The sequence below is a fragment of the Danio rerio genome, chromosome 13 (assembly GCF_052040795.2).
Source record: "Danio rerio strain M-AB ecotype USA chromosome 13, GRCz13ab, whole genome shotgun sequence".
Taxonomy (NCBI): domain Eukaryota; kingdom Metazoa; phylum Chordata; class Actinopteri; order Cypriniformes; family Danionidae; genus Danio; species Danio rerio.
This window is the reverse complement of record NC_141033.1, coordinates 25,731,390-25,756,897: the sequence shown is the minus strand read 5'-3', so window position 1 is coordinate 25,756,897 and position 25,508 is coordinate 25,731,390. Positions and strand designations below refer to the sequence as shown.

Genomic DNA, 25,508 nt, shown 5'->3' with positions numbered 1-25,508 from the left:
ACAAAATCTAGTCAGTTTTTGACTAGCCAGATGAGACACTGCATGCAAACACTGCAAAAAACAAACAAAACAAAAAAAACACTTTTCTTACTTAGATTTTTTGTCTTGTTTCCAGTCCAAATATCTAAAAGTGCTTAAATCAAGAAGAATTTTCTAGACAAGCAAAATATATTGTCCCGTTTTAAGAAATAATATACCAAAATTAACTGAGCTTTTCTCTAAGACAAGCAAAATAATCTGCCAATGGGGTAAGCAAAATAATGTTATGTCAAAAGGAAAAACAAGATTATTTATCTTACCTTATTGGCAGATTACTTTGCTTGTTTTAAGTAAAAATTTACTTTATATTGCCATATTATTTCAAGAACAAGACAATAGGTTTTGGTTGCCTAAAAAATCCTTCTTAAATTATTTTTTTAAAGATATTTTGACGAGAAAGGTGACAGAAAATCTAAGTAATAAAAGCATTTTTTGCAGTGAAGTAGTTTTTTTTTTCATTTTTGGTCAATTGTGTGATTTGGGACATTTTTGCATTTTTTCTTTCATTTATTTAATTTTAACTCTATTTGTTTGTAACTATTTGTTGATTTTAACTACAATACATATTTTAAAGGTGGTTTTCTCATGCTCAAAAATGTTACTGCTGCTCGTTCAAACAACCTGTTTAAAATGAGCTGAAACAACACAATACTTGTCATTTATTTGGCCAATTTATTTGTTTTATTTTCAGTTTATTTAAATTTGTAACCGTTAAGTTAACTTAAGCGTTTTGTGTTGGGACAACATGAAGGAATTGGTCCAACTACCTGGTTAGGGGATTTGTAGTTTGCTTTGTGTGGGATTTAATTAAGAGAGGAAAATGTTGACAATAAAAGTAATCTTAGGTGTTTAAAGTTAATAGAAAGACTTGCTAGAGTTTGATCTTCACTTCAGTTTGAAGATTTAGAAGAGTTTCATGCAATGCTTTGAGTTTTGAGATTATCACCTTGCAGAAACATCCATGCTTTGGGTGTTTGCAGCAAGAATGCAGTTCAGTTTGTTGCTTGGTGAGCCATAACTGTCCTAAAATGAGTTTTGAGATCAGTCTCAATCAACTGTATATATAACTATGCTTAAAAAAATGCTTAAAATGACTATTTTACTTCAATTAGGAAAACGTCATATAAAAGTAAGAGACTTTAAAATGTACGACACATAAAAGACATACAGTGCATTCAGAAAGTATTCATAGCGCTTCACTTTTTCCACATTTTTTATGTTACAGCCGTATTCCAAAATGGATTAAATTGATTAATTTCCTCAAAAATCTACACACAATACCCCATAATGACGATGTGAAAGTTTTTTTTTTTTTAATTGTTGCAAATTTATTCAAAATAAAAAACCTGAAAAAAATCACATGTACATAAATATTCACAGCCTTTGCTCAATACTTTGTTGATGCACCTTTGGCAGCAATTACAGACTCAATTATTTTTTAATATGATGCCACAAGCTTGGCACACCTGTCTTAGGGACTTTTTGCCCATTCCTCTTTGCAGTACCTCTCAAGCTCTATCAGATTGGATGGGAAGAGACGGTGTGCAGCCATTTTCAGATCTCTCCAGAGATGTTTAATAGGATTCAGATCTGGGCTCTGGCTGGGCCACTTAAGGACATTCACCAAGTTGTTGTGAAGTCACTCCATTGATATTTTGGTGGTGTGCTTTAGGTCATTGTCCTGGTGAAAGATGAACCGTCAACCCAGTCTGAGGTCAATAACACTCAGAAGCAAATTTTCATTCAGGATGTCTCTGTACATTGCTGCATTTATTTTTCCTTCTATCCAGACTAGTCTTCAAGTTCCTGCTGCTGAAAACCATCCCCACAGCATGATGCTGCCACCACCATGTTTTTCTGTAAAGATGTTTTAGCCTGGTGATGAGCGGTGCCTGTTTTTTTTTTTTTTTCAAACGTAACTTATTTCAAACGTAACGTAGCTCTAGGAAGAGTTCTGTTGGTTCCAAACATCTTCAACTAACAGATGAAGGAGGCCACTGTGCTCATTGGAACTTTCAGAGCAGCAGATTTTTTTCTGTAACCTTCCCCTGCCTTGTGCCTCGAGACAATCCTGTCTAGGAGGTTTACAAGACAATTCCTTTGTCTTCCTGCTTGGTTTGAGCTTTGACATGCATTGTAAACCCTGGGACCTCATATGGACAGCTGTATGCCTTTTCAAATCATGTCCAATCAACTGAATTTACCACAGGTGAACTCTAATTAAACTGCTGAAACATCTCAAGAATGATCAGTGAAAACAGAATGTACCAGAGCTCAATTTAGAGCTTCACAGTAAAGGCTGTAAATACTGATGTACATGTGATTTTTTTAGGTTTTTTTATTTCTAATAAATTTGCAACAATTAAAAAATATATATTATGCTATACAAATTTATTGGACGGATATCCTGCCCTCAATTAAATTGAGTTCATCCAATGAGTTGTTTTTTTTAAGAGCATTAAAAAAAATGTAAATCCTATATTATCTACTTTTCAACTGCACATAAAACTACAGTTTTATTCATAACCATATTCTGGTTATGTTTAGCAATATATACTGTATTTTCATGTAAATATGTCTGATTATTCTACAAAAAAAAATTATTCTATTAAAAATATAAATGATTTCTGACTGCAGTATTTTAAGAATATTGGGTTAATAAAAATGATCTCTTTTGTAAAACTCAAATTGTAAAAAAAAAAAGATTTTTGATTTAGAAATGTATGCAAAACAGCTCAAATATAATGAAACAGTGAACCATTTGCATATTAAAACATAAAATTTTAGGAAACTTGTTATACAAAATAGATGTGAAATAATTTGAACCCTATTCAGCAGCAGTGTCTTGCATTAATGAGACTTCATCTGTACAGTAGTGACACTGAGAAGAGCCCACTCACTCCTACTGAAGATGCTGTGTTCTGCATGAATCACTCTCTTTCTGTGGCAGTATGTGAGGTTGAGTAATCGTGTTCACATAATGGGCTTTCTGTAGGTATTACCAACAATGGATAAGGCATATCAGTAGTCCTGGCTGTAAAGGCTTTTTGATGTTTGTTTTTAAAAGACATATTCATTCCATGTTGACCAAAGCTAATCTGCAATTACAGGATTCATTGAATGGAACTACATAATTCATACTGCAATTTGATCCAGAGCTTCAGGTAATCTGTGTGCAGCTTTGTTGAATGACAATGATGTAGCTTTACAGTTGAAGAAATATGAAGCACTGTCTCTCATAGTATATTGTTTAAAATAGACGCTAAATGTTTTAAAGGCTGAATAATGGAAACCACATACTGCAGGCCCGTAGCCAACCCGGTGAAAGGGTTGGTTCTTTTTTTCTCAAAAAGTGGACCTTTTGCAGTTATACGCCTCAGTTTCTATTTAACTATAGGACTTAAATGCTGAATTTTAGTGACATTCTTTTTGCTGGATTAGCTAGTCAGATGTCCTCATAACCACACTTTTTGATGTACTAAAAATATTTTCAAAAAGTTTGCAATAAAAAAAATTAAAACAAGTCTAATTTTTTAAAATACAAAGTTATTACATCATATATCATTAGAAACATAGCAATCTGTTAGACAAAAAACAACTGAACTGTCCTTAGTCACAATTTGTCAATTTCAATAAAAAAGAATAATTCAAACATAATAATAATAATAATAGTAGTAGTAATAATAATAATAATAATAATAATAATAATAATAATAATAATAATGAATTCTTTGGGTAAAAAAAAGTACATTTGGAAATTTCTGAATATCAACAATAGCCAAAATCTATTCAAAATAGTAATATTAAAAAAGTAAATAATAATATTCAAAAGTTAATTTAATATGGTCCGCTTATGGTGCTTCACACCTTTTTATTGCTCATTGTATTTAGGAAATAAGGTCCAAGATTTAGAATAAAAGTTACCTGTAAAATGTTTTCTGTTTAAAAACAATACAGTAATAAAAGAAGACTTCTCTCACATTAGATTAGTCCCACTGAAGCAGCAGCCAACTGATGACTCCGTTTGGTCTTAAAGCCTTTCTCGATGGATTATTTTCATTATTTATGATGGCATAGCAATCAAAATAGGACAATGAGCTCATGTATGGGACAAATTCTGGACCTTTGTCAGTAAGGGGTGGGTCTTCCGAACCTCCCAAACCCCCCTGGCAACAGGCCTGAAAAAGTTAGAGCATGTTTCATCCTTATAGTAAACATGTTTTTAATAGAGTTTTGACTGTAAAACCACACCTATAGGTGTTTCAGGTGCAGGTCAGATTTTCTCCAGTTCATTATTTATTTCATTTATATAAATTTTGTCTAAAAAATGATTAGACCTGCCCTGTTTCATCTGGAATGCATCCCAGATGACTTTCTGAAGTGGTTTAAGCGATCGGATTTATATCTGATCAGAATAAAACGAATAAAGTGACCAAACAGCCTCAGCTGTGAAGCTGTGAAGTGATATCTGACAGCTAAGAACTCCGCTTGCCATTAAAGCCTTCGGCAGGCAGTTATTTAAAGAAATTTATGTCAAAAATAGGGAAAGGGAGGTCATGTACTGGACAAGTAAATAAATATACAGGACGTCCCGGCTAATGCGGCTATTTAGCCTAGTCCTCATGGATCGGATCGTAACTTACCTTACCTTACTTGCCTTACCCTGTTTGGCAGTCTTTTTGAACATATGTTCAATATTTTGCGACAATGACGCAGCTGCCTTTTCTGCCTTTTTCTGCCTTTGCTGCTGCCTTTTGCCTTTTATGCCTCTCTTGCTCTTTTAGACCTACAGCGTTACTTAGTATGGATGTAGCATCAAAGATTCAAATGTTACCACTCAGTGGGTTATGTCACGTGACTCGTGTCACATTATTGTGGCTTTGATGCTCTATGGGATTCAAATTACTGGCCAGAGTTCTTTAAAATTACACTTTATTACTATATATTGAATATAAATATATTAATTTAATTATATAATTAATACAATATGTAATTTTAAAAGACATAAAATAATTAAAAGGACAAATTCTGGACCTTTTGGCCCCAACCCTCTAAACTCTTTGCTACCTTCAAGCGATTCATTTAAATTACAGTATATCAGTCATTAAAAGTAGAGTTTCACTTTGGATTTTGGATTTTAAATTAAGTTTTAAAAAGTAATTTTATTTACAGATAATTAATTTTAACAGCAAGTAAGCTGTTAATTTTAATTTTTAAAATATCATTTGTAAAAATATATGGTCTGAATATTGGTGAGCAGGTCCCATAGCTATTCAGTGCTACATACTTAAAACATATCTATTAAAAAATGTCATTTATAGTTAATGATATTACATTTGTCATTGGATGTTGGCAATGTTTCTAATGTTCAAACAAATGTTTCTAATTTTTCACATGCAAATATTATCATAAAAATCTATTTGTAAAAATTTAAATATATATATATATACATACTTCTTGAGCATAAGATTAATTGAGAATAGTAACGTGTGTGCATGTTTAACACTTCATTTTTAAAGCTCATTGTTTATTTGGACGTTTACAAGAACATTTAGTTTTCTAGGAAGCATTCCAGTCGACGTTAAAACATGAATGCTGGAGCACCAGTAAAGGCAGGTAATAATGTTAAGTTGGCACAGTTTTTTTTACTAAAAGGTGTTCAGGTCTTATCATGCAGGTCAGCTAAGTTCTTCCACACTAAGCCATTTCTTAATAGTCTTTGCTTTGTGCAATGAGACTAAAGATGCTTGGACAGAAAACCTTCCTGAAACTATCGCAACAAAATCAGTCCACATGAATATCATGTGTGTCACGGCATCAAAGTTTATTTTCACTGGAATTTAGGGCTCTAGCAAAAGCCATTAATTAAAAAGAATGTAGCGAATGTATAATGCCTCATCTCTATTGAACAAATGCTAGGAAACTCCAAGAAATGAATTCATTCACACAGCTGCCTAGATATGATTAACACTTCAAAGTGAGCTATAGTAAGATGCCAGCAAACTCCTTTAATCCTGACAGGAATCAAGCTTTCTGACAAAGATAAATGAGTAGAGCACTATAAACATATTCAAAGAAGGCATTAGCTTCAAACCCTAATGAGCTGCCTCAACGCCTACATAGGCAGCTGCCTTTATGGCAGCAACCTACTGAAACGGATACACAAAATTTGGCCCCCCAAAAAGAGGCTTTACGCAAGGGATGTTACTAAAACATCTTAAAATGCCAACAATGATACTTCGCTAGATTTTGTAACTGAGCTATTGAGAAAGAGAACTTGCCTGCTTGGTATTCATGAGTGGGCATGAAGATGTAACATGGAAGACTCTGAAAGAGATACATATGGAGGATGTAACCAGATCAGGGCTGTGGATGATGATGCGAAGATGTGGCTCAAGAGGTTAAGAGTCTGCTTAAAACTCAGGGCAGGAAAGGTGAATGTATGGAAACTCTCCTCTTCGAACGCTTCCTGCCTGAAGCCAACAGCACGTAGTGCTGCATTAATATTTAGTTCAGGAAATATAGAGATAGACATTTTACACTTTAATCACCATTGAGACTTCCAGTACTTTTAGTTGAATATGATTACTGACAATAAGAAGCTAATGTGTATACACTACCTTTCAAAAATATGCTCCTAAAAAGCAACATTTAAAAAATATGTGAAAATTTAATTTACGAAAAAGCTGAATTGTTGGATTATTACTCCACTTTTCACTAAGTAAAGAAAATATAGTTTGCAAGCAAAGATTTACTTCATTTTGTAATTGTAAATTTGTAAATTGTATTTAAAGTGGGTTGTGAGATTTGAAAGTTCAAAAGAATAAAAATGTATTGGAATCATTTGAAGAACTCTAGACTCCTTAAAATGTAAATAATACTAATAATAATTACTTGATCACTGTATATAATTTTAGATAAAAAATATATAAGGAACAAATATTTACTAGCTAATTGCTTATTAGCATGCATACTACTATTTTGTTTATTATTACAAATTTCTGTTAATACATGGTTATTAATACACCTGAATAACTTATCTGCAGAAGTAATCAAATCTGCAGGACTATACACTACCTGACAAAAGTTCCTATCATAGTTTTAGGAACAACAAATAATAACTTGATTTCAAGGTGATCATTAGGACAATAATGTCTGGCTTTGTTTAGACAAAAGTCTTGTCACTTAACAGAAATAATGTCCAGTATAGAATATAAAGTCATGGTGCAGTGGAAGAAGAATGAATATTGCGTATGACTCTCATGAGCTTAGAGGACTGCATCCATACATCTCTGCAATGACTCAAATCACTTATTAATAAAGTCATCTGGAATGGCTAAAAGTTCATCAAGATTCTTGCATTCATCTTCAATGCCTCCTCCATCTTACCCTAGACATGCTCAATAATGTCATTTCTGGCTGGCCTATCCTGGTGCACCTTGACCTCCTTTGCTTTCAGAAACTTTGATGTGGAGGCTGAAGTATGAGAAGGAGCACTATCCTGCTGAAGAATTTTCCCTCTCTTGTGGTTTGTAATGTTATGAGCAACACAAATGTCTTGATACCTCAGGCTGCTGATGTTGCCATCCACTCTGCAGGTCTCTCATACGCCCCCATATTTAATTTAACCCCAAACCATGATTTTTTCTTCAAATTTGACTGATTTCTGTGAGAATCTTGGGTCCATGCGGATTCCAATAGATCTTCTGCATTATTTGTGATAAGTGGGATGCAGTTCAACATGATTCATCAAAAGATCTACCTTCTGCCACTTTTTTAAATTATCAACTAGAAGTCAAGCTATTATCAACAACAAAACTTTTGTCAGGTAGTCTATTGTAGACTGCTTAAAATTGTATGCTTTAGCTAAACAGCAATTATTACAACAACTATACCCATACTTAATATCCGTATGCAGTAATTAGAAGTTTACTGAGGGAAAGCTTTTAATTCTGCTGTTCCCTAATGAAAAGTGTTATGAATGATTTGGAAAACACACGACAAACTACCAAGTTTTCCCAAGTCTGCAGCCCATTAAGAATTAAACATGCATGATCTATAATGGAATCTCCAATGTATATGTTTAATTACATGCATACCACTATAATCTCATTTTTTACACCCTTGCAATAAACATGGACAAATTTCGGCATGCAGAAAAGCACTGGAGTTTGGTAAGGGCTGGCTGGCTCACTCATCTCATCTTGGCTTTCAGCTCGCCATCTCTCTGAGGGAATCCAACAGTATGAACTTACTGGAACAAGGAATTTCTTAATCTCCTCCAGGGCATGGCTCATGCGGGAATAGGCTTCTCCAGGTGGTGCGAAAACCTCAATTAAAACGTGAAGATCGTTGCTCAGATGGGCGTATTTCGCCTCTCCACTTTTCCTCAGCTCTTCTTCCTAGAGATGGAAAAATATTAAATTAGGAATTCTGTGTGAAGAATTAATCATACCCTTAATGAATTAAAGAAATGGTGATTTTCCCTTCTGAAATGCATTATGCATAGATTGAACTGAGAGTGAACTCGAAAAGGATTAAAGAACTTAAGTGAAAATTCTGTCACCATTTGCTCACTTTAATGTATTTACTGTACAGTACCATGATTCACAGATAGACCTAATTAATCATTTAGATTAACAACAGTACATTTTATCAGTCATATTAAAGACCAATCTCAATTCTACCCCTTAGCCATTACACCTACCCCTTCGCTTTGTGCGTGTAAAGGGGTAGGGGTGTCCCAATTCTCTTTAGCTTGAAGACATCAGGCTAAGGGGAAGGGCTATCTACCCCTTCGAACTGAGATTTTTTAGGACCACACTTGAAACCAAGGGGTAAGAACATTTTCCAGAATGCACCAGCCACAACGGCAGCACAGCTGCACCCAGAAGTAAGGAGATTCACAAATTAGTATTTTTTTTTCTTTGTTAAACACTAAAATAAAAATTGCTAAATTTTGTGATCTATAATCCTTAATAATAACTCCTGTATAGTAGTCCCACAACATTCTGTCACTTCATTACACTCAAATACCCTGTCAGAAAAGTCTAGTGGATGGGAATGAGCTTATTACAGTGTCTAGTATAATGTTAATGTTGTTTTCGTGTGTTTACATAGATTACTATCCGCTTGTTAAGTGTGATGTCATGCGAAGCGCTTCCGGGTCCAAGCGCTCTATTCAACTGAATAAGGAGACTCATGAAATGGTAATAATAAACGTTTACAAAGCGATTTAAGGCTTTCGAAAATCACGGTCGCAGTATATATGTCCATGCCTAATATCCAATGGCCAGAAAGTGATTAATTTTTTTATAAATTGTTAAATTTTTGGTATTTGTTATGCAGCAAGCCCAGAGATTGTTGTTTACACTATGACTTTATATAAAATTAACTTTAATGTGTGATAGGAATAAAACACGATCATAAACAAATGATTTCTCCACTCAAATGAACGGTGGCTTGGACCCGGAAACAGTATACATACGTCACAAACACGTCACCACTTAACAAGTGGATGGCTACGGTGTAAATGCACAGTACATTTACTTATTGCCACATTATATCGTTGTAACATTATATAGGCATTCAGTGATTTCCTGAAGATAAATGGCAAAAAAATAAAGCAACTGGAACCACAGCAGTCGATCTCATATGAAGCAAGAGCTCGCAATGACATGTGATGACGTTGGTTCGAGCCTCGGCTGGGTCAGTTGGTCTTTCTGTGTAGAGCTTGCTTGTTCTTCTCGCGTTCGCATGAGTTTCCTCCGGGAGCTCCGGTTTCCCCCATAGTCCAAAAGACATGTGGTACAGGTGAATTAGGTGGGCTAAATTGTCCGTAATGTATGAGTGTGAATGAGTGTGTATGGATGTTTCCCAGAAAAGGGTTGCAGCTGGAAGGGGATCCACTTTGTAAAACGTGCTGGATAAGTTGGTGGTTCAGCGGCTTTCTTGTTCCACTTAAGAATACAAGACTTTGCAAAATATTTTGTCCAGTGCAGATTTTTAATTTGTGTAATTAATATGGTAATATTTATTGTTGTAATTAAAACCCCATAAATTAAATTAATTATTTGCCATTCAAGGCTTAATATCAAATTTAAAGACTTTATAAGAAAACAGACAATGCTCAAATGAGTTAACAAAGTTTAATTAACAATGAAAAATGTTTCTTTATATACACACATAAAAATATTCATTCATTTTCTTTTCGCCTTAGTCCCTTTATTAAACCCGGGGTCACCACAGCGGAATGAATCGTTAACTCATCTATCACGTTTTTACGCAGCGATGCCCTTTCAGCCGCAACCCATCACTGGGCAACATCCACACACTCATTTACACACACACACTCATACACTACAAACAATTTAGCCTTCGCAATTCACCTGTACCGCATGTATTTGGACTGTGAGGGAAACCGGAGCACCCGGAGGAAATATGCAAACTCCACACAGAAACGCCAACAGACCCCAGCCGAGGCTTGAACCAGCGACCCAGCGACCTTCTTGCTGTGAGGCGACAGCACAACCTACTGCACCACTGCGTCGCCCAAATAAAAATATTTTACATTTAATTTATTACATTTGTTAACAATGGAGCAGTCTGGTGGAATAACAAAGAAAGCTGATCCTGATTGGTCCTCGTGTGTGCATTCGAAATGCGGATTGGCTCACAGAAAGAAACTTACAGCCAAGCAAGAGTTTGACTTTGTAGATAAATAAAACCTGTTTTGTTTTTTAAATAAAAAGTCTTAAAATGTAAACCACTTACACAAAAACGTCCCATAATGTAAATAAGTTGTCATATGTGAATAACTCAATTTTGACCAAAATGTCAGATAGAACCTAATAATTCTTAGGTGATGATTTGTTATGGCGGCTGACAATGGAAAATTAGTTGCTGTTGTGACATTTTTTATGTTAAAGTTTAGTTATTTGAATCATTAAAGTAAACGCTTTCCTTGGCTTTTAATACACTTTTCTCATCATCTGTGTCTTGTAGTGCAATATCATTTAGTTTTCACATAAGAAGGTAAAGTCACACAGGTTTGTAATGACATGAAGGTGACAGAACACATCATTTTTTAGGTGAACTGTCCCATTAACAGCCTCGTCTTTTTGAAGTGATGATGTTCTTGTAATGTTTTTTACCAAAATGTCACAAAATGACTTTTTTTTGCTCACATTTTATAATAATTCTCATAACGGCATATGACAATTGTGAACAATGAAAGCCATCGACATCCTTACTCCATAACAGATAATGGCTACACAGATACAGCAAATCATTACGTTTAAACCTGCCCGAGGGCTTTTTGTCAGAAATAAATTGACACTGTCACCTTTCTGATTAAATCCTGTCATGGGAAGAGCGGGAAAGGGTGATATTTCACCAAAGCACTCCGTTTCTCAATTCTCTCTGATTGCTGAAGGTGTTTTGTGGCTCTTCACGAAACTTCAGAAAGCTTGTAATTACAGCAGCCAACATTTCTGTCTTACACTGATTACAGTTGGCTATGGTTTCTTCTTAAAGACAGGAGAGCTTTGATGTAGGGGCCATTCACATCACTGATGCAGGCCCTTCAGCTTTAATAAACACTTACCGATGCCATCTCTCTATCATGTCAAAGTGACCCAAGCACTTTTTCCATCATGCTTTTGCTTGGACGAAAGGTCAGGAGACACTTAAGCTTTCACAACATTCCCGAGAGGCGTAATCATATTTTGCGAGCCTCCGATATACGGGGCGCTGACAAATTGGCCAGATGAGATGGTTGAGGTGGTAATTTTGTGAGTAGACACAAATATATGCATGTAGGTGTTGGCGCTGTGGGTGTTTTCAGATTGACTTAAAAATGGACAGACAGAAACAGGAGACGGAGGAAAGTCTGCCGCCTCATTTCCAGTCTTGTGGAAAACCGTTCGTCAGATGACATTTGTTCTGTTTCAAGCCTCAAAGCTTTAACTTTCCTTTTATGTCAATCCATGAAGAAAGTGTTCAGTTGTTTCAAAAGGCAGGTCTGTCTCACAGGAAGCGTTTCAAAAGGCACTCAAGTAAGCATGTCTAAGCATAGCAGAATCCTCTTCAAATATGACAAAATGAAGGGTTCCTCATTTTTATTCCCGGTAAAGAACAAATAGTGAATCTGACACTTATAAGCCTGACAGTTATCCAGTGCCCCTATGGAGTTAAAGAGCTCGAAGCTTGAAGCGCTAAATAAAATTTACTCCTAAAACTCATGGAAACAGAACTACTGCTGGTGATAAACCCTTGATTTTAGCGTTCTTCCACAAAAATTAAATACACAATTTACATTTTCTTTTTTTTCTTGACATTTGCAGTACATGAAATGTCTTTTTGCTCTGCTGGTTAATGTAATGCCTTTTTTGATTCAGTCAATTTGCTGCTTTCAGACACAAGCTGTTCATTTACCTGCACAGGAAATCACTCTGAATGCAATATTGTTTGGTTTGCTGATCCTTGGATGTACAGATTGTTTCAGTCACCCTTTCAAAAACTGAACAGACAAATCTATAGCCATAAAGATGCAAGGCGGACTCTTAATTTCATATGTATAACAAACCTGTACCACCTCAAGGTGACTTTTTATAATGGAATAAGTTTGCATTAATGATTGCCTTTGGGATTTAAAACAACTCAACAGGCTCTTGTTTGAGTTCTGCCAGAAATTTAAATAGATTTCAGACCACAGTTCATTTGCATTGTTAAAACAATGGTAGGAGTGTGTTGAAAAAGCTGACAAAAGAACATTCTGCTTGTAGAAACTCAAATCACTGTCATTTGGTTTGCATAATCCTGCTTCATTTTATTCTTTTGGAAACTTTTTACTTTTATTTTTTTTTTTGAGTAAGACTATTTAAATAAAAAAAAAATATTGGTCCGAGTTGTTTTGATCAAATATTAAAAAAAAAAGGCAAACAGTAATTATGAAACTAAACACTGTGCACAACATATGTTTAAACTCTGAGGGAGAATTCATTAAGGATTAAGGCCTTAAAACTGTCTTGAATTTGCATTCTTTCTGCATTGCTTGAGTACACAGTTCACTTAAGGAATTATGTAAATCAGGTAATGGTAAAACTAGGACTGAGTGCACAATGTAGACACAATCTAAACAATGCAGGTTGGGAATCCAGAAATGGATGTGGGCCATGAATATACTGTATGAATACTGTGCACTCTAAAAAATGCTGGGATGTCATAACCCAATGCTGGGATGTAACCCAATAGTTGTAACCCTATGTTGGCTCATATTTGGTCAAACCCAACACTGGGTTTCAATAAATCAACACTGGGTTATAATACACTAGTCAAATAAGTTTAAGCTGGCTTTGTTCATATTTGACCCAACATTGGGTTACAACAATCTTGCATTTTTAGAGCATGTGGGTCAAAGACATCCCAGTTAGGTGAATGTGTCAAATTAAATGTATTAAAGTAATGTTATTTATAAACCACCAGCAAAGTATTTTGTAAAATGTGTAAAATAACACAATTATTTTATAATAAAGTATAAAACAACTTCAAAACTATCATTTAGTGTAATAGAATTTGATTTTCATTCATTCATTTTCCTATGCCCTTTATATATCAGGGGTTGCCACAGCGGAATGAACAGACAACCATTCCGGCATACTGTTTGTTTTACAAAGTGGAAGCCTTTCCAGCAACAACCTAGTATTGAGAAACGTCTATACACTCACATTCACACACTTTCATACACTACGGCCAATTTAGCTTACCCAATTCACATGTAGCACATGTCTTTAAACTGTGGGGGATACCTACGCCAATACAATGAGAAAATGCAAACTCCACATAGAAATGCCAACTGGCCCAGCCAGGACTTGAACTAGCAACCTCTTACTGTGAGACGACAGTGCTAACCACTGAGCCACCATGCCACCTGACTTTGGTTTTATGTAACATTTTTAAATAAACATATAAATAAAATAACATACTGTATGCATTCTGAAATAAGTGTTGGCTGTGCTATATTAAAATGACTGCAGTATGTCACATTGTTTTGCTTAAGTAATGAAATATCCAAGAGAATTTGCTCTGAATATGCAGTTTTTTAGAGGTCATGTGGTGTACCAGGGTAAAAAAGAAAACCTTTCTGAAATCATAAAAAACATAGTCATCGACAGTTTGTGGCATCATCAAAAGGCACCCTGAGGCCCATGTAGTGCTGCAGAAAAGTGAGTTTATTGCTCTTAAATATTTGATATTTCCACCTTTTCATGGTGCGGTAGCTCATGTTACAAAACTTAGTACATCAGAAACAAAGCAATACGCTAACAAAGCATGGCAGGGACATCGGAATAGTAAACTGAAACTCTCATATTTTCAGTATCCAGATATGGCAAAAGTACACACATCATTTAAAGTAAAGATCGTGTTTAAAATGACTCTGGTATTTGCTGAAGTACTGACTACACTTTTGTACTCAAGTACAAATAATGAAGTACAGCCTCAAAAATGTACTTAAGTAAAAATTACACATTACTTGTTGCTGTTTTAGTTTCACGCTGGCTAGACCTCACATCATATCCATACATTTATACAAAATAACTTTCATTTTTGATTTCGATGTAAAAATTGTTTAAAATTGCATTCAGGGTAAGGTATTGCTGCTTTTAGATCAAGAACAACAACAGCCATTAATGTCTATGCCTGCACACAAAAAATTAAAGTCTTTATCTTTACAAATAATAAACGTCTTCAATTAACACTTAATTTTGTCCAAAAAAAGTTTTTTTCATTAGGGCATTAGGCTAAAGCTGCTTCATCATCTTTGAAACTAAAATTAAAATATCCCATGTTATCCCATGTTTTCAGAGAATATTTTCTTTCATGGGTATAGTCATTAATGCTGTTAATACATTTATTTTATCCAAAACACCAAACACATGAAAACAAAAGTAATGAGTCTGGTTTAAAATTTAGAAAAGTACAGATATGCATGTAAATATTTAAGGATTAAAAGTAGAAAATTGTTAGTAATGCCTTGCTTGGTAAACTGTCCAGCGAAAAGCCCTAAGCTCAAAAGATCCTTGATTCCTGGGATCCTTCCTGTTAGCAGGGCGAGAGGGAAGATCGAGGGAAGGAGTTCGAGAACTCCCCTTCTTATTTGTGGCTAATAATGAATGCTTTATGAGGGAAAAATACTGTTGGCTAGGATCTTGACCATGGTGCCTAGTTGGTTTAGTCAATTTACTTATGATGCACATCTTTGGATGGGGAGAGGAAACCGGGGAACCAGGGGGAAACCCACACGAGCATGGTGAGAACATGTGAAGAGTTCACATGCAAAAACCACAGTGCCATTTGGAATTTTCTTCTAGAATGATATTTTTTCCAAGCGTCTTATGTTTATGTTCAGATATTCCATGCTAAATCCAATGGAAATAACCTATTATTTGCAATAAAAGTGAAATTACTGAATAAAGACTTAGGAGCGTGAGAAAAATGCAAATTTTAAAAGGAAATTTCAGATGGCACTTGGAGGTTTATGTAAAAACACTTTATGTAAACTCCACACAGAAACATCGACTGGCCTAAGGATTAGAACCAGTGACTTTAATGCTGTGAAGCAACCGCGCACACCACTAGGCTGCCTTGCCGCCCGATCATGTAAAAAAAGGGGAGGAATAGGGGAGGAGGGGGCGATTCTTCAAGATGAAGATGACGATATGAAGACTATATTAGTTATAGTACTTTAAAAAATCATCTGATTGGAGAATTATGTATTAGCTAATGCAGGTCCAGCCATGGTCAATCATAAGCACGTGTTCCTCTCAAGATTAGTTTATAAATAAACTTTACTTTTGCTTATGACAGTATTTCTTTTTTTTTTCTACACAAATAATGCATTTTAGTGAATGTCTTCTATATATCACTGTAAAAATGCACAACAGTGAAGTAAAGAAACAAACATAAATGTAAAAAAAAAAAAAACATTCTAATGTTTGGGTGAAATTAGAGCAATATCATACATTAGCTTTTGCATGCCTGAAAACTCCTTTTTCCCTTTTGCATGCAAAACATGAGATCAGTCATGCTTTTAGTAATATAATCACATTAACAAATCCATAAGCAAATATGGTGCACTTTACAGAGCCTCAATTATATAGAAAGGGTATATTTGCACTGAAAGGGACATTTAAATTTCTCGTCACAGAGCTAAAGCGGAGCACATCTGTAGCTCCTTATTTAAAATAGATTGCAGGTGGTAAATGTATAAAACAAGGTTTGGCTCTGAACAAATTTTGCTTTCAGAGACCAAATGAGGACAAAACAGCTTTGGTTTAAATAATTCATTCTACACTCTCAGGTAACTGCAAATGCATTGCTGATTACACAAACAGAAAGTTTCTGTTGACTTTGTAGAATCCTTCAGGTAACAGAGTCTAATATTATCTTGACATTGTTGGGACTGCTCCAGGTCTGAAATATTATTGATTAAACAACATTCAACAGTGTTGCAAATATGCACACATCAACTGAATGGCATATTAATAAGGCAAGTCTCCATGCTTCACTTGAGCCTAACAACAACCCTTAGTAGTGGTCAAATCACTGTAGCACACAAACCTTGCTTTGCTTATTGCTATATTTCATTTCACACGCAGCATGAAAGAAAACTAATATTTGCTGGATACGAATGTTTTTCATCCAGTGGCCCTGCATTCAATAAAAAATATTGAAATGAACATTTTATTGAGCTAGGGAATTCAGGATGGCCCATTATCAGATGACAGGAGCAGCAAAGCGAGAAATATTACATTTGGAGTGATTCTCTGGCTTAGGTAAATGACCAGCGTGTCTCTCAGGGCAGCTGTTTGGCTGAAGAACAAAATGCCATTTCTAAACATCTCACTCACCATCGCTCAGTCCAAAGCACACATTTAAAAAAGAGCCACTGAGCAAGCTGTACACTATAAATAGTCTCAAAAGCTCATTTATGACCTACACTGTTGAAGAATTTGCAAATAAAAATTTTATTTTTGTAAAGTAGTACCATATTTGATCAATTTAAATAAATATATATGCATTTCAAATGTATAATCTCAGAAAAAAAGGTACACAGTGGTACAAATAATGTTGCTTATGAAACAGTTTTGTACCTTTGTAAAAGCTGTACCTTATAAAACAATACATAAGTGTTAACCAACTCCTTTATAACAATATCTATGAAAATAAATATTATTAGAAAGGATTTTCGAATAATGTCCGTATTAAAACATGAATAATCATTTAAAAGCTTATGTTTAAAGAAACTCATAAACATTAATTATTAAGTTCTATAATACAAAACAACTGGTAAACCAAAACTATAGGTATTGTAAACTAAACATTTAAGGCATTTTTAATAATTATTTGTTAAGCAATTTACGATAAATACATTTTTTATTATAGATACCTGCGAATTTTGGCATTTGCTTTCCACTACACACATGAGCTGGCAAAAGTCCTGCATAAGCAAAGTGTTCATGCAGACATTTTACTATTGTAAAACTAATCAAACATAGTGCATATCTCATTACAATACTTTTACACAACTCTATTTCTATTTTTAAATTAAGTAAATTTAAAAAATTTCACTTTTACAATAAGAGATTACAAAGGTATTGAGTAATAATTGGAGAACAAAAATGTTTATATTGTAGATGGGAGAATGTATTTCTGTTACATTTTTGTTGTAAAATATTTAGCAAAAATAGATCTTTTGATTTATGTTAAAGTATTTTGACTCTTTATTGTAAATTGAAATTGTGCATTTACACAAAAATAAACTTCTTTAAAAACATTGTTTAAAAATGGATTTGATGTTTTATATTTACTGAAAAAAATGACGCATTTTGAATATACAGTAGCAAAATGCCTTTAAACAGTTCTTGAAGGAACACATTTGACACTGTTAAGGTACAAAGTGTCTTGTCACTGTACCTTCATGGATCAGATTTATACCTTTGATGAAAGTACAATATTGTATCTGCAGGTTTTAAAAACCAAAGGTACATTTTGTTTCCCATGGTACAAATTATGTCCTAAAAGTTACAACCTGCAATGGTACAAATTTGTTTCTTTGTCTTAAGGTACATTTCTGTTCCATAAAAAGATACTGCCACAGTGACAAGGGTTTGTACCTTCTTTGATACAACATTTTACCATTTTTTTCTGAGAGTGTACTTCACTAATGAGAAACAAAAGAGCTATAATAATGTTAACAAACAAAATAAAAACTATAAAAAGTGAAGTGTCATGCAATTCATGCATGTTCTGGTTTTAGTCAATTTGCACTTATTCATCATACAAAAACGCTGTTTACCAGGTAACAGATTTTTACTGTAGCACTTTATAGATTTTCTGCATTAAAATCCCTGACAATTTTCCAGTTCAGAGATTTGGTTATTAACTGTGTACTCTCTAGACTAATTCATCTTCTCATTTAAATGTTTGTTTCATCTAAAACATGCACTGACTTACATTCCAAAGCAACTTGTATAATGCAATTAATGTCAAAGAGGCAAACACATTCACAGTGAGCACACATTTCCCACATGCTGCTGTTACTATAATTTCTGATTGGTTTATATGGTCAATTTAAGGAATTTGGCCAGGCGAGGTGAACTAATTTTTGTTTAGTCTTATCAAAGGATATATATATATATATATATATATATATATATATATATATATATATATATATATATATATATATATATATATATACATATATATTTTTTTAATATATATATAAATGTGTCATACTCTTGGCTTGTTTGGTTTCTGTTGTTCATAGCCCATTATCATATGGTGTAAGAGTTTTAATACATCTGTATATTCAATGTATATTCATTGTTTTAATGAATTGGAACAATTAGAGTCAGCTTCAAATTCTCAACAGTCCAATCAAAAAGTGTGATTTATAGTCAAGTACATAGACATGGGTATTATAGTCATTATTATATTATACTATTATAGTTTCTCTTTTTCTTTTTAAATGTGATGTAGGTTGTTAATGTGATTATTGTAAAATGTGTGAAATTGTCATATCAACATTCACATTTGTGTGTTTTTTCATATCTACTTAGTTTATTTTTTTTAAAGACAGTTTTTTTTTTAATTTAGTAAAATGTACAGTCAGTGTATATTCTATTAACATCCATACACTGTATACAGTATATAGCCTATACGGCAATGTCTGAATTAAAGCTCTTCTATACGTCTCCAAAATGATGTTAACATTAAGAAGAAATCTACTAAATTAAAGGAAGAAAAAAAAACTGTGCTTGTCAAACCATTTTATGAAGTCACAGCTTCCATGCTTCAAATTATGCAGGCTTTATATTATACACTTTGGTGTCAATAAAAAACACTCAATCACAAGTGAAAAACATTGACAATTAATTAGTAAGCTGCTCTTTTATGCAAACATCACTAAGCTGTTGTGCTAGTCCTGCCATGTGCTACTATACATATAGGTCAGAGCGGTATCTATAGTGATATTGTTTGTGATTTCCCTCTGCCAGAATGTTTATAATGTCAGTAAATGCTAAAAACAGCAGATCCTTCTCTATCTAGGAGCATATAGTGCAGGTAATGATCTTCAGTCTCAGGCTTTGTGCTCTATCAGCCACTGCTGAGGCTTGTTGAACTCACAGAAATGAAAGTTTTACAGGATTTAAAGGATAAAAAGCACTCTGCTCTGGAATAGATGGATATATACAGTACTGCATATATAAACTTTCACTATATGCTTATGGGTAAATCATACATATGAAATGAAAAGTGAGAATTAATTCTTAATTAGAAGATTTATTAAAACTGGGATAAAAAAATCAAATATTACAAAAATATATGATTATTTACATGTGTTTTTTTTAATCACAAACATATTCAGGCCTGTAGCCAGCTTGTTGAAAGGGGTCGTTATTTTTATTTTTTTCTGAAAAACAACTGCACCTTGCAGTTATTAAAATATATGGTTTAATACTGTATTTTAGAGATATTGATCATAGCCACACTTTTTGATGTACCAAAAATTGTTCTTACCATTTTGCCAAATTACATACCATACTATTTGACTATTTTAAGTGTTTTTTTTTACAAATGTGTTTTTAATCTGTAAGTTTCATATTACAGTTTTATAAATAATGTTGAGATTAGCATTTTAGATTTGAAAAATTTGAATTAAGAAATATAAAAAGATGCATATTTTTTTAAAATAAAATTTTATTATCATCTACCATTATATATTGTTTTAGGGATCTGTTAAAACATGCTTTAAATTAAAACTGAAGCCTATACGCAAATAACAAACTAGCTATTACATTTAACTTATCTCATTCAGAATTTGGCCAATTGAATATTTCACAAACAATATTCAAACGTAATATTAATAATAATATTCCAACAGAAGATTCCTCTTGGTCTTAAAGCCTTCTTTGATTGGTTAGTTTCCCAATTCATGATAGCATAAAAGTCAAACATGGGATAGGCTAAATGAGCCTATATAGCGGACCAATTCTGGACCTTTGTCAGCGCGAGGTGGGTCTTTCAAACCACCCAAACCCCCCTGGCCATGAGCCTGATATTACTTAAAATGAGTAAAATACATAATTTCAATTTAACATTTTGATAAAACACTAAAAAAAGTAATTATTCATTCATTCATTTTCTTGTCGGCTTAGTCCCTTAATTAATCCAGGGTCGCCACAGCGGAATGAACCGGCAACTTATCCAGCACATTTTTACTCTGCGGATGCCCTTCTAGCCGCAACCCATCTCTGGGAAACATACACACATACACACACATACACTAAGGACAATTTAGCCTACCCAATTCACCTGTACCACATGTCTTTGGACTGTGGGGAAAACCGGAGCACCCAGAGGAAACCCACGCGAATGCAGGGAGAACATGAAAACTCCACACAGAAATACCAACTGAACTGATATTCGAACCAGCGACCCAGCGACCTTCTTGCTGTGAGGCGACACCACTACCTACTGCGCCACTGCTTCGCCCAAAAGTAATTATTATGAAATTAAATTAGATAAATTTTAATATTAGAAAAGTCATAATTATCTCAACTTTTTAATCACAGTTAAATGACATTGTATGTCACAATATCATCTTTTTTAAATTTTAAAACAACTATCATATAAAAAAACTGTTCAATAATTATGACTATTAATCTCATTTGTCTAATGTGATTATGATTTACCAAAGCACAATTATCTCCATTCATTGTAGAAACTTTAAAGCGATTTAATGCAGGTCTATTTAAATGCAGCTAGTTTAAAGGCTGTTAATACTTTTGTATGTGATTTTTCAGGTTTTTTTGTTTTAATAAATTTGCATAGTTGTCATTTTGGGGTATTATGTATAGAATTTTGAGGAAATAAATTAATTTAATCCATTTTAGAATAAGACTGTAAAATAAAAAATGTGGAAAAAGTGAAGCGCCATGAATACTTTCCAGATACACTGTATATGCCTATTTACTCATGGCATTTATTAAAATAAAACAAACGAATTACAGTCCATTAAATAAACCCAATAATTCACTAAACATTCAAAATCTTCAATGCATGTGGTAGACAGGAGGAGAAATAAGTGAGTTGTTGCACACTCATCTTACCTTGCCTTTATCCCTCATTGAACCCTTGCCAAGGATGGACATCTTTGCTCCCGTTTCCTCTTGTAATCTTTTCATGGAATTGCCCCTGGGCCCCAGCAGTTTCCCAACAAAATTAAACTGTAATAGAGGAGAGAAAAGGCAATACGGTTGGTCTCTCACACTGCCTGCATCCTAGACGGCTGCCTCAGTTACCTCACACTCAATAAAAACATTTGAAAGTAAGCTGGTTTTTCTCATCATGCACAAAACCAGTTACAGCGGGAGAATAAAAAACTCTCATTTTTTGGTTCAAAATTAAATCTACGCCAGTTGTGGATCAAGCATATTTTCACGGCTTGCTTTTTGAAGTTTGTCATAAGCGATCAAAAAAGATGAGAGTCTACACCTGTTTCTGCAGGGCACCGCAGCTGCTCATGTGTCTAATCGATGTTTGGGGTCAGTGGTTGGGCTCCGCTGCTTTCAGAGATATTATAACATGTACCAAATGCCAAAAGGGATCTTCAAAACCATCCAGAAGTCCATGCTTGAATGAGGCATAACATAATGAGTTCATTTCCAATGGGGATTCGAGTAATACTACCCAGATGACGAGCAATCCAGCAACTGCTTTGGGGCAGCAACTAACATTTCAGTCAGATCAGCGGTCATTGAGAACACTTGGCCTTCACAGTTTTTTTCCACCCGATTTCTATTGTTTTACCGCCTGTGCATCATACGACTGTCTCTTCAAGGGATTTCTGATTCTTGCGCACTGCATTCAGATTGGGGTTGCTAAGGATTGTCTAATGCCCCTGATAACAACCCATCTTAAGTAGTCAATAAATGCTGCCATCGTAAGAAAAAGTGCCCTTGTGTAAAACGGCGACTCAGATTGCCTTTATAACAGTGTCACTTCATCACTGTCTGCTCACGTTCAGTGTTCATCATTTTCTCTGATGTATTGCCACAATCGCCGTAGCCAGCAGCCCCTCTAAATTCACTTTAGACTAATGTTATTTTTGAGATATGTTTTAAAAACAGCATTTTTTTCTCAGGACAATAAAACATAACAAGAAAGTGACTCTTTACTCTTTCTATATATGTGACTATACTGAATATAAAGTACATTTGAAAGTTCAGATGCAAAAGTCTTAGACATGTTATACATTAGCATTTGTCTCAGCCTCCTTTGTGCATTTCAGTCATTTTACTTTTATGGCAAAGAATATGTGGTTTTCATTGCCTCTAAAGTAAAATATTTGAACATTCTGTAAACATAGGTGGGCTGAGTAAAATGCTTACTTTACGAGAAAATTTCACATATGGCACTTTTTTGCACCTGAACTCATCATAGACTATCGAGAGGGGTCTGGCTGCAGACTCGGTGCAGATGCAATCTGAGCTGCATGCAATGCCTTTGAAAGAACTCACCTAACCCCACCCCTAACCATCACAGTGATGTCACTTGCTTCATTAGCTTCATTTCCATCCACCTATTTTTATTTTGGATAGGTTGATGGAAACGCCAAGATGTGCATAAATTTTGGAAATGCGCATAAAAAACACGCACATAACTGAGTCAGCTTGCATCATAAAGGCTGCATTCAGATACTATCAGATGGCAAAAACCTAATGTACTAAAATAAGACATGCTATCTGCTGAACAGGGAAGAAACATTATTTTGTAAGGTCAAAGGAACAGACAGGTTTAAAATGTTGAGAATAGGGGTTTCACAGAGTAGTTCACTGGTCGACTTTAATGCACTCAAATCCAATCAAATGCAGAAATCAAATTATTTGGCTTAATCTGATTAAGATGCAGTGTCACAGTAGGTAGTGCTGTCACCTCACAGCAAGAAGGTCGCTGGTTCGAGCCTTGGCTGTGTCAGTTGGCATTTCTGTGTGGAGTTTGCATGCTTGCATGGGTTTCCTTCGGGTGCTCCAGTTTTCCCCTTAGTCCAAAGACATGCAGTACAGGTGAATTGGGTAGACCAAATTGTCCGTAGTACATGAGTGTGAATGAGTGTGTATGGATGTTTCCCAGAGATGGGTTGCAGCTGGAAGGGCATCCGCTGCGTAAAACATATGCTGGATAAGTTGGCGGTTCATTACGCTGTGGTGACCCCAGATTAATAAAGAGACTAAGCCAAAAAGAAAATGAATGGAATTATAAGACAATAATAAGATTAAGGTGTTTACATGAGTTACTCTTTGACTGTTCCTTTTATGATCCCATTTTACATGTTATAGCACATAAAATGATTAACGTCATTGCATTACCAGGCTATCACTATTTCCTCGGGAGTTTCATGTAATTTCAGGTGTTTCCTTTTTAGTTTGTCTACTTCACTGATGTTTTGCACTTTCACTTTCATTCAGGAACATTTTATGCATGCCCCGCGACAAGGTACAGTATGACAAGGTATTGGATGCGAGTATGAACTGCTGGAAGGGTGTTATTTTAATGAGTTTGATACCGCATGTCATATGGGGAAAAATAAAAAATTAAAAATTGCATGTCATTTTGCGATGAAGGTGTCTGTGGTCCTTCACTGACTTGGTAGTTGCAGAGAAAAGTGTCAAACAGCTGTGTGTATATGGAATATTCTGTCACAAAATGCGGTGAAAATCCTACATGACAGTAATAATTTGATTACCTTGATAATGTGACTGAAGTCCGCATACTCCACCTGTCTTAATTCCATTTCTGTTTAGTTTAATTATGACCTTAGTCAGATTAAGGTAATTAAAAATCAGTGTTAACATGGTAGACACTCACATTATTGTCTTAATCGTATAAAAATTGTATTATTGGTGTCCATGTAAACCTACCCAATGGCTGTCCCAAAGAAGTGGACCAATCAGAAAAACTGATGAAGGTGGCTTTGTGTTTCTGTTTTATTTGAAAGAAACATGGCGTGGGAAGCATGCTTCATTCCTGGCACAGTTGAAGGTGAGAAATTCAGCAGTGAAATGTCCCACTTGTGTTCCACTCAAATGTCTCAATGTGTTCCAGTCAATCGCACGTCACAGTCATATTTTCACCACATTAGATTTTAATAACATTTCTTGTTTAAAAATGTATATAAAATGCTAGATGTTCTCATACAGCTGTTAGGAGCTGTCTGGAGAGCTCCATGCGATTCTTTAAATACAAACACCTAATCACTCTCTTATCCCTACCCCTCACAGTTACATCACTAGCTTCATTGAATGCATTGTGTCATTTTGTGCATTTGAGACTGCATGTCTCAGCTTGCATATGCAAGTTTGCATTCAGATATTATTGGATGTCTGACAGCATTTGTATTTTTTTTCCTCTAAATAACTGGTAATAATAAAGGGTATTTTGCAAAGCTTTTGAATATTGTGTTTAATTATTGATGCCACGAGTTTCTAGTAGACACTGACTTTAATCACATAAAAATCGACTTCAAAAATCTAAAGTCTTCCAGCCCTTAGAATCATCTTTTCTTTCCTTCTAAGAGACAATAACTCAATTTATGGTACAATTTGGTTTTGAAACATTACAGATTCTCATGGAGCCACAGTGAAAGCACTGGACCTTAACTTTAAGTATTCTGGACACTCTGACACTCTATAATTTTAGACTTGTTTTGCTGTTACCTGTTGCTAGTTTCCAGCCCAGTGAGCCAGACATTACTAAGGAAAGTGAATTTGCCCTTCAAATGTTTGCAAAGGTTAGCTGATATTTGGCGGCCAGAATGAAACAGTTGGCTATAACACGTGTTGACATACCCTGCCTAGCACATGGCTGGAAACTCCTCAACACATGCTCATCCCAGCTAGGTT

At 34.7% G+C, this 25,508-nt stretch overlaps 1 protein-coding gene across 3 annotated transcripts in view; it reads right to left on the bottom strand.

Moving 5' to 3' along the window:
- Positions 1-25,508, bottom strand: part of khdrbs2 (KH domain containing, RNA binding, signal transduction associated 2) — a 139,713-nt gene that overhangs the window by 58,496 nt on the left and 55,709 nt on the right. For all 3 annotated transcript variants that reach the window (XR_015505436.1, XR_015505435.1, NM_001077290.1), the window contains 2 exon segments: positions 21,717-21,833; positions 8,295-8,441 (listed from right to left, as the gene is read on the bottom strand). Coding sequence is in view for 1 of the 3 variants with exons in the window: in NM_001077290.1 (NP_001070758.1) it covers positions 8,295-8,441; positions 21,717-21,833 (264 nt within the window). In the remaining 2 variants the exon portion in view is untranslated.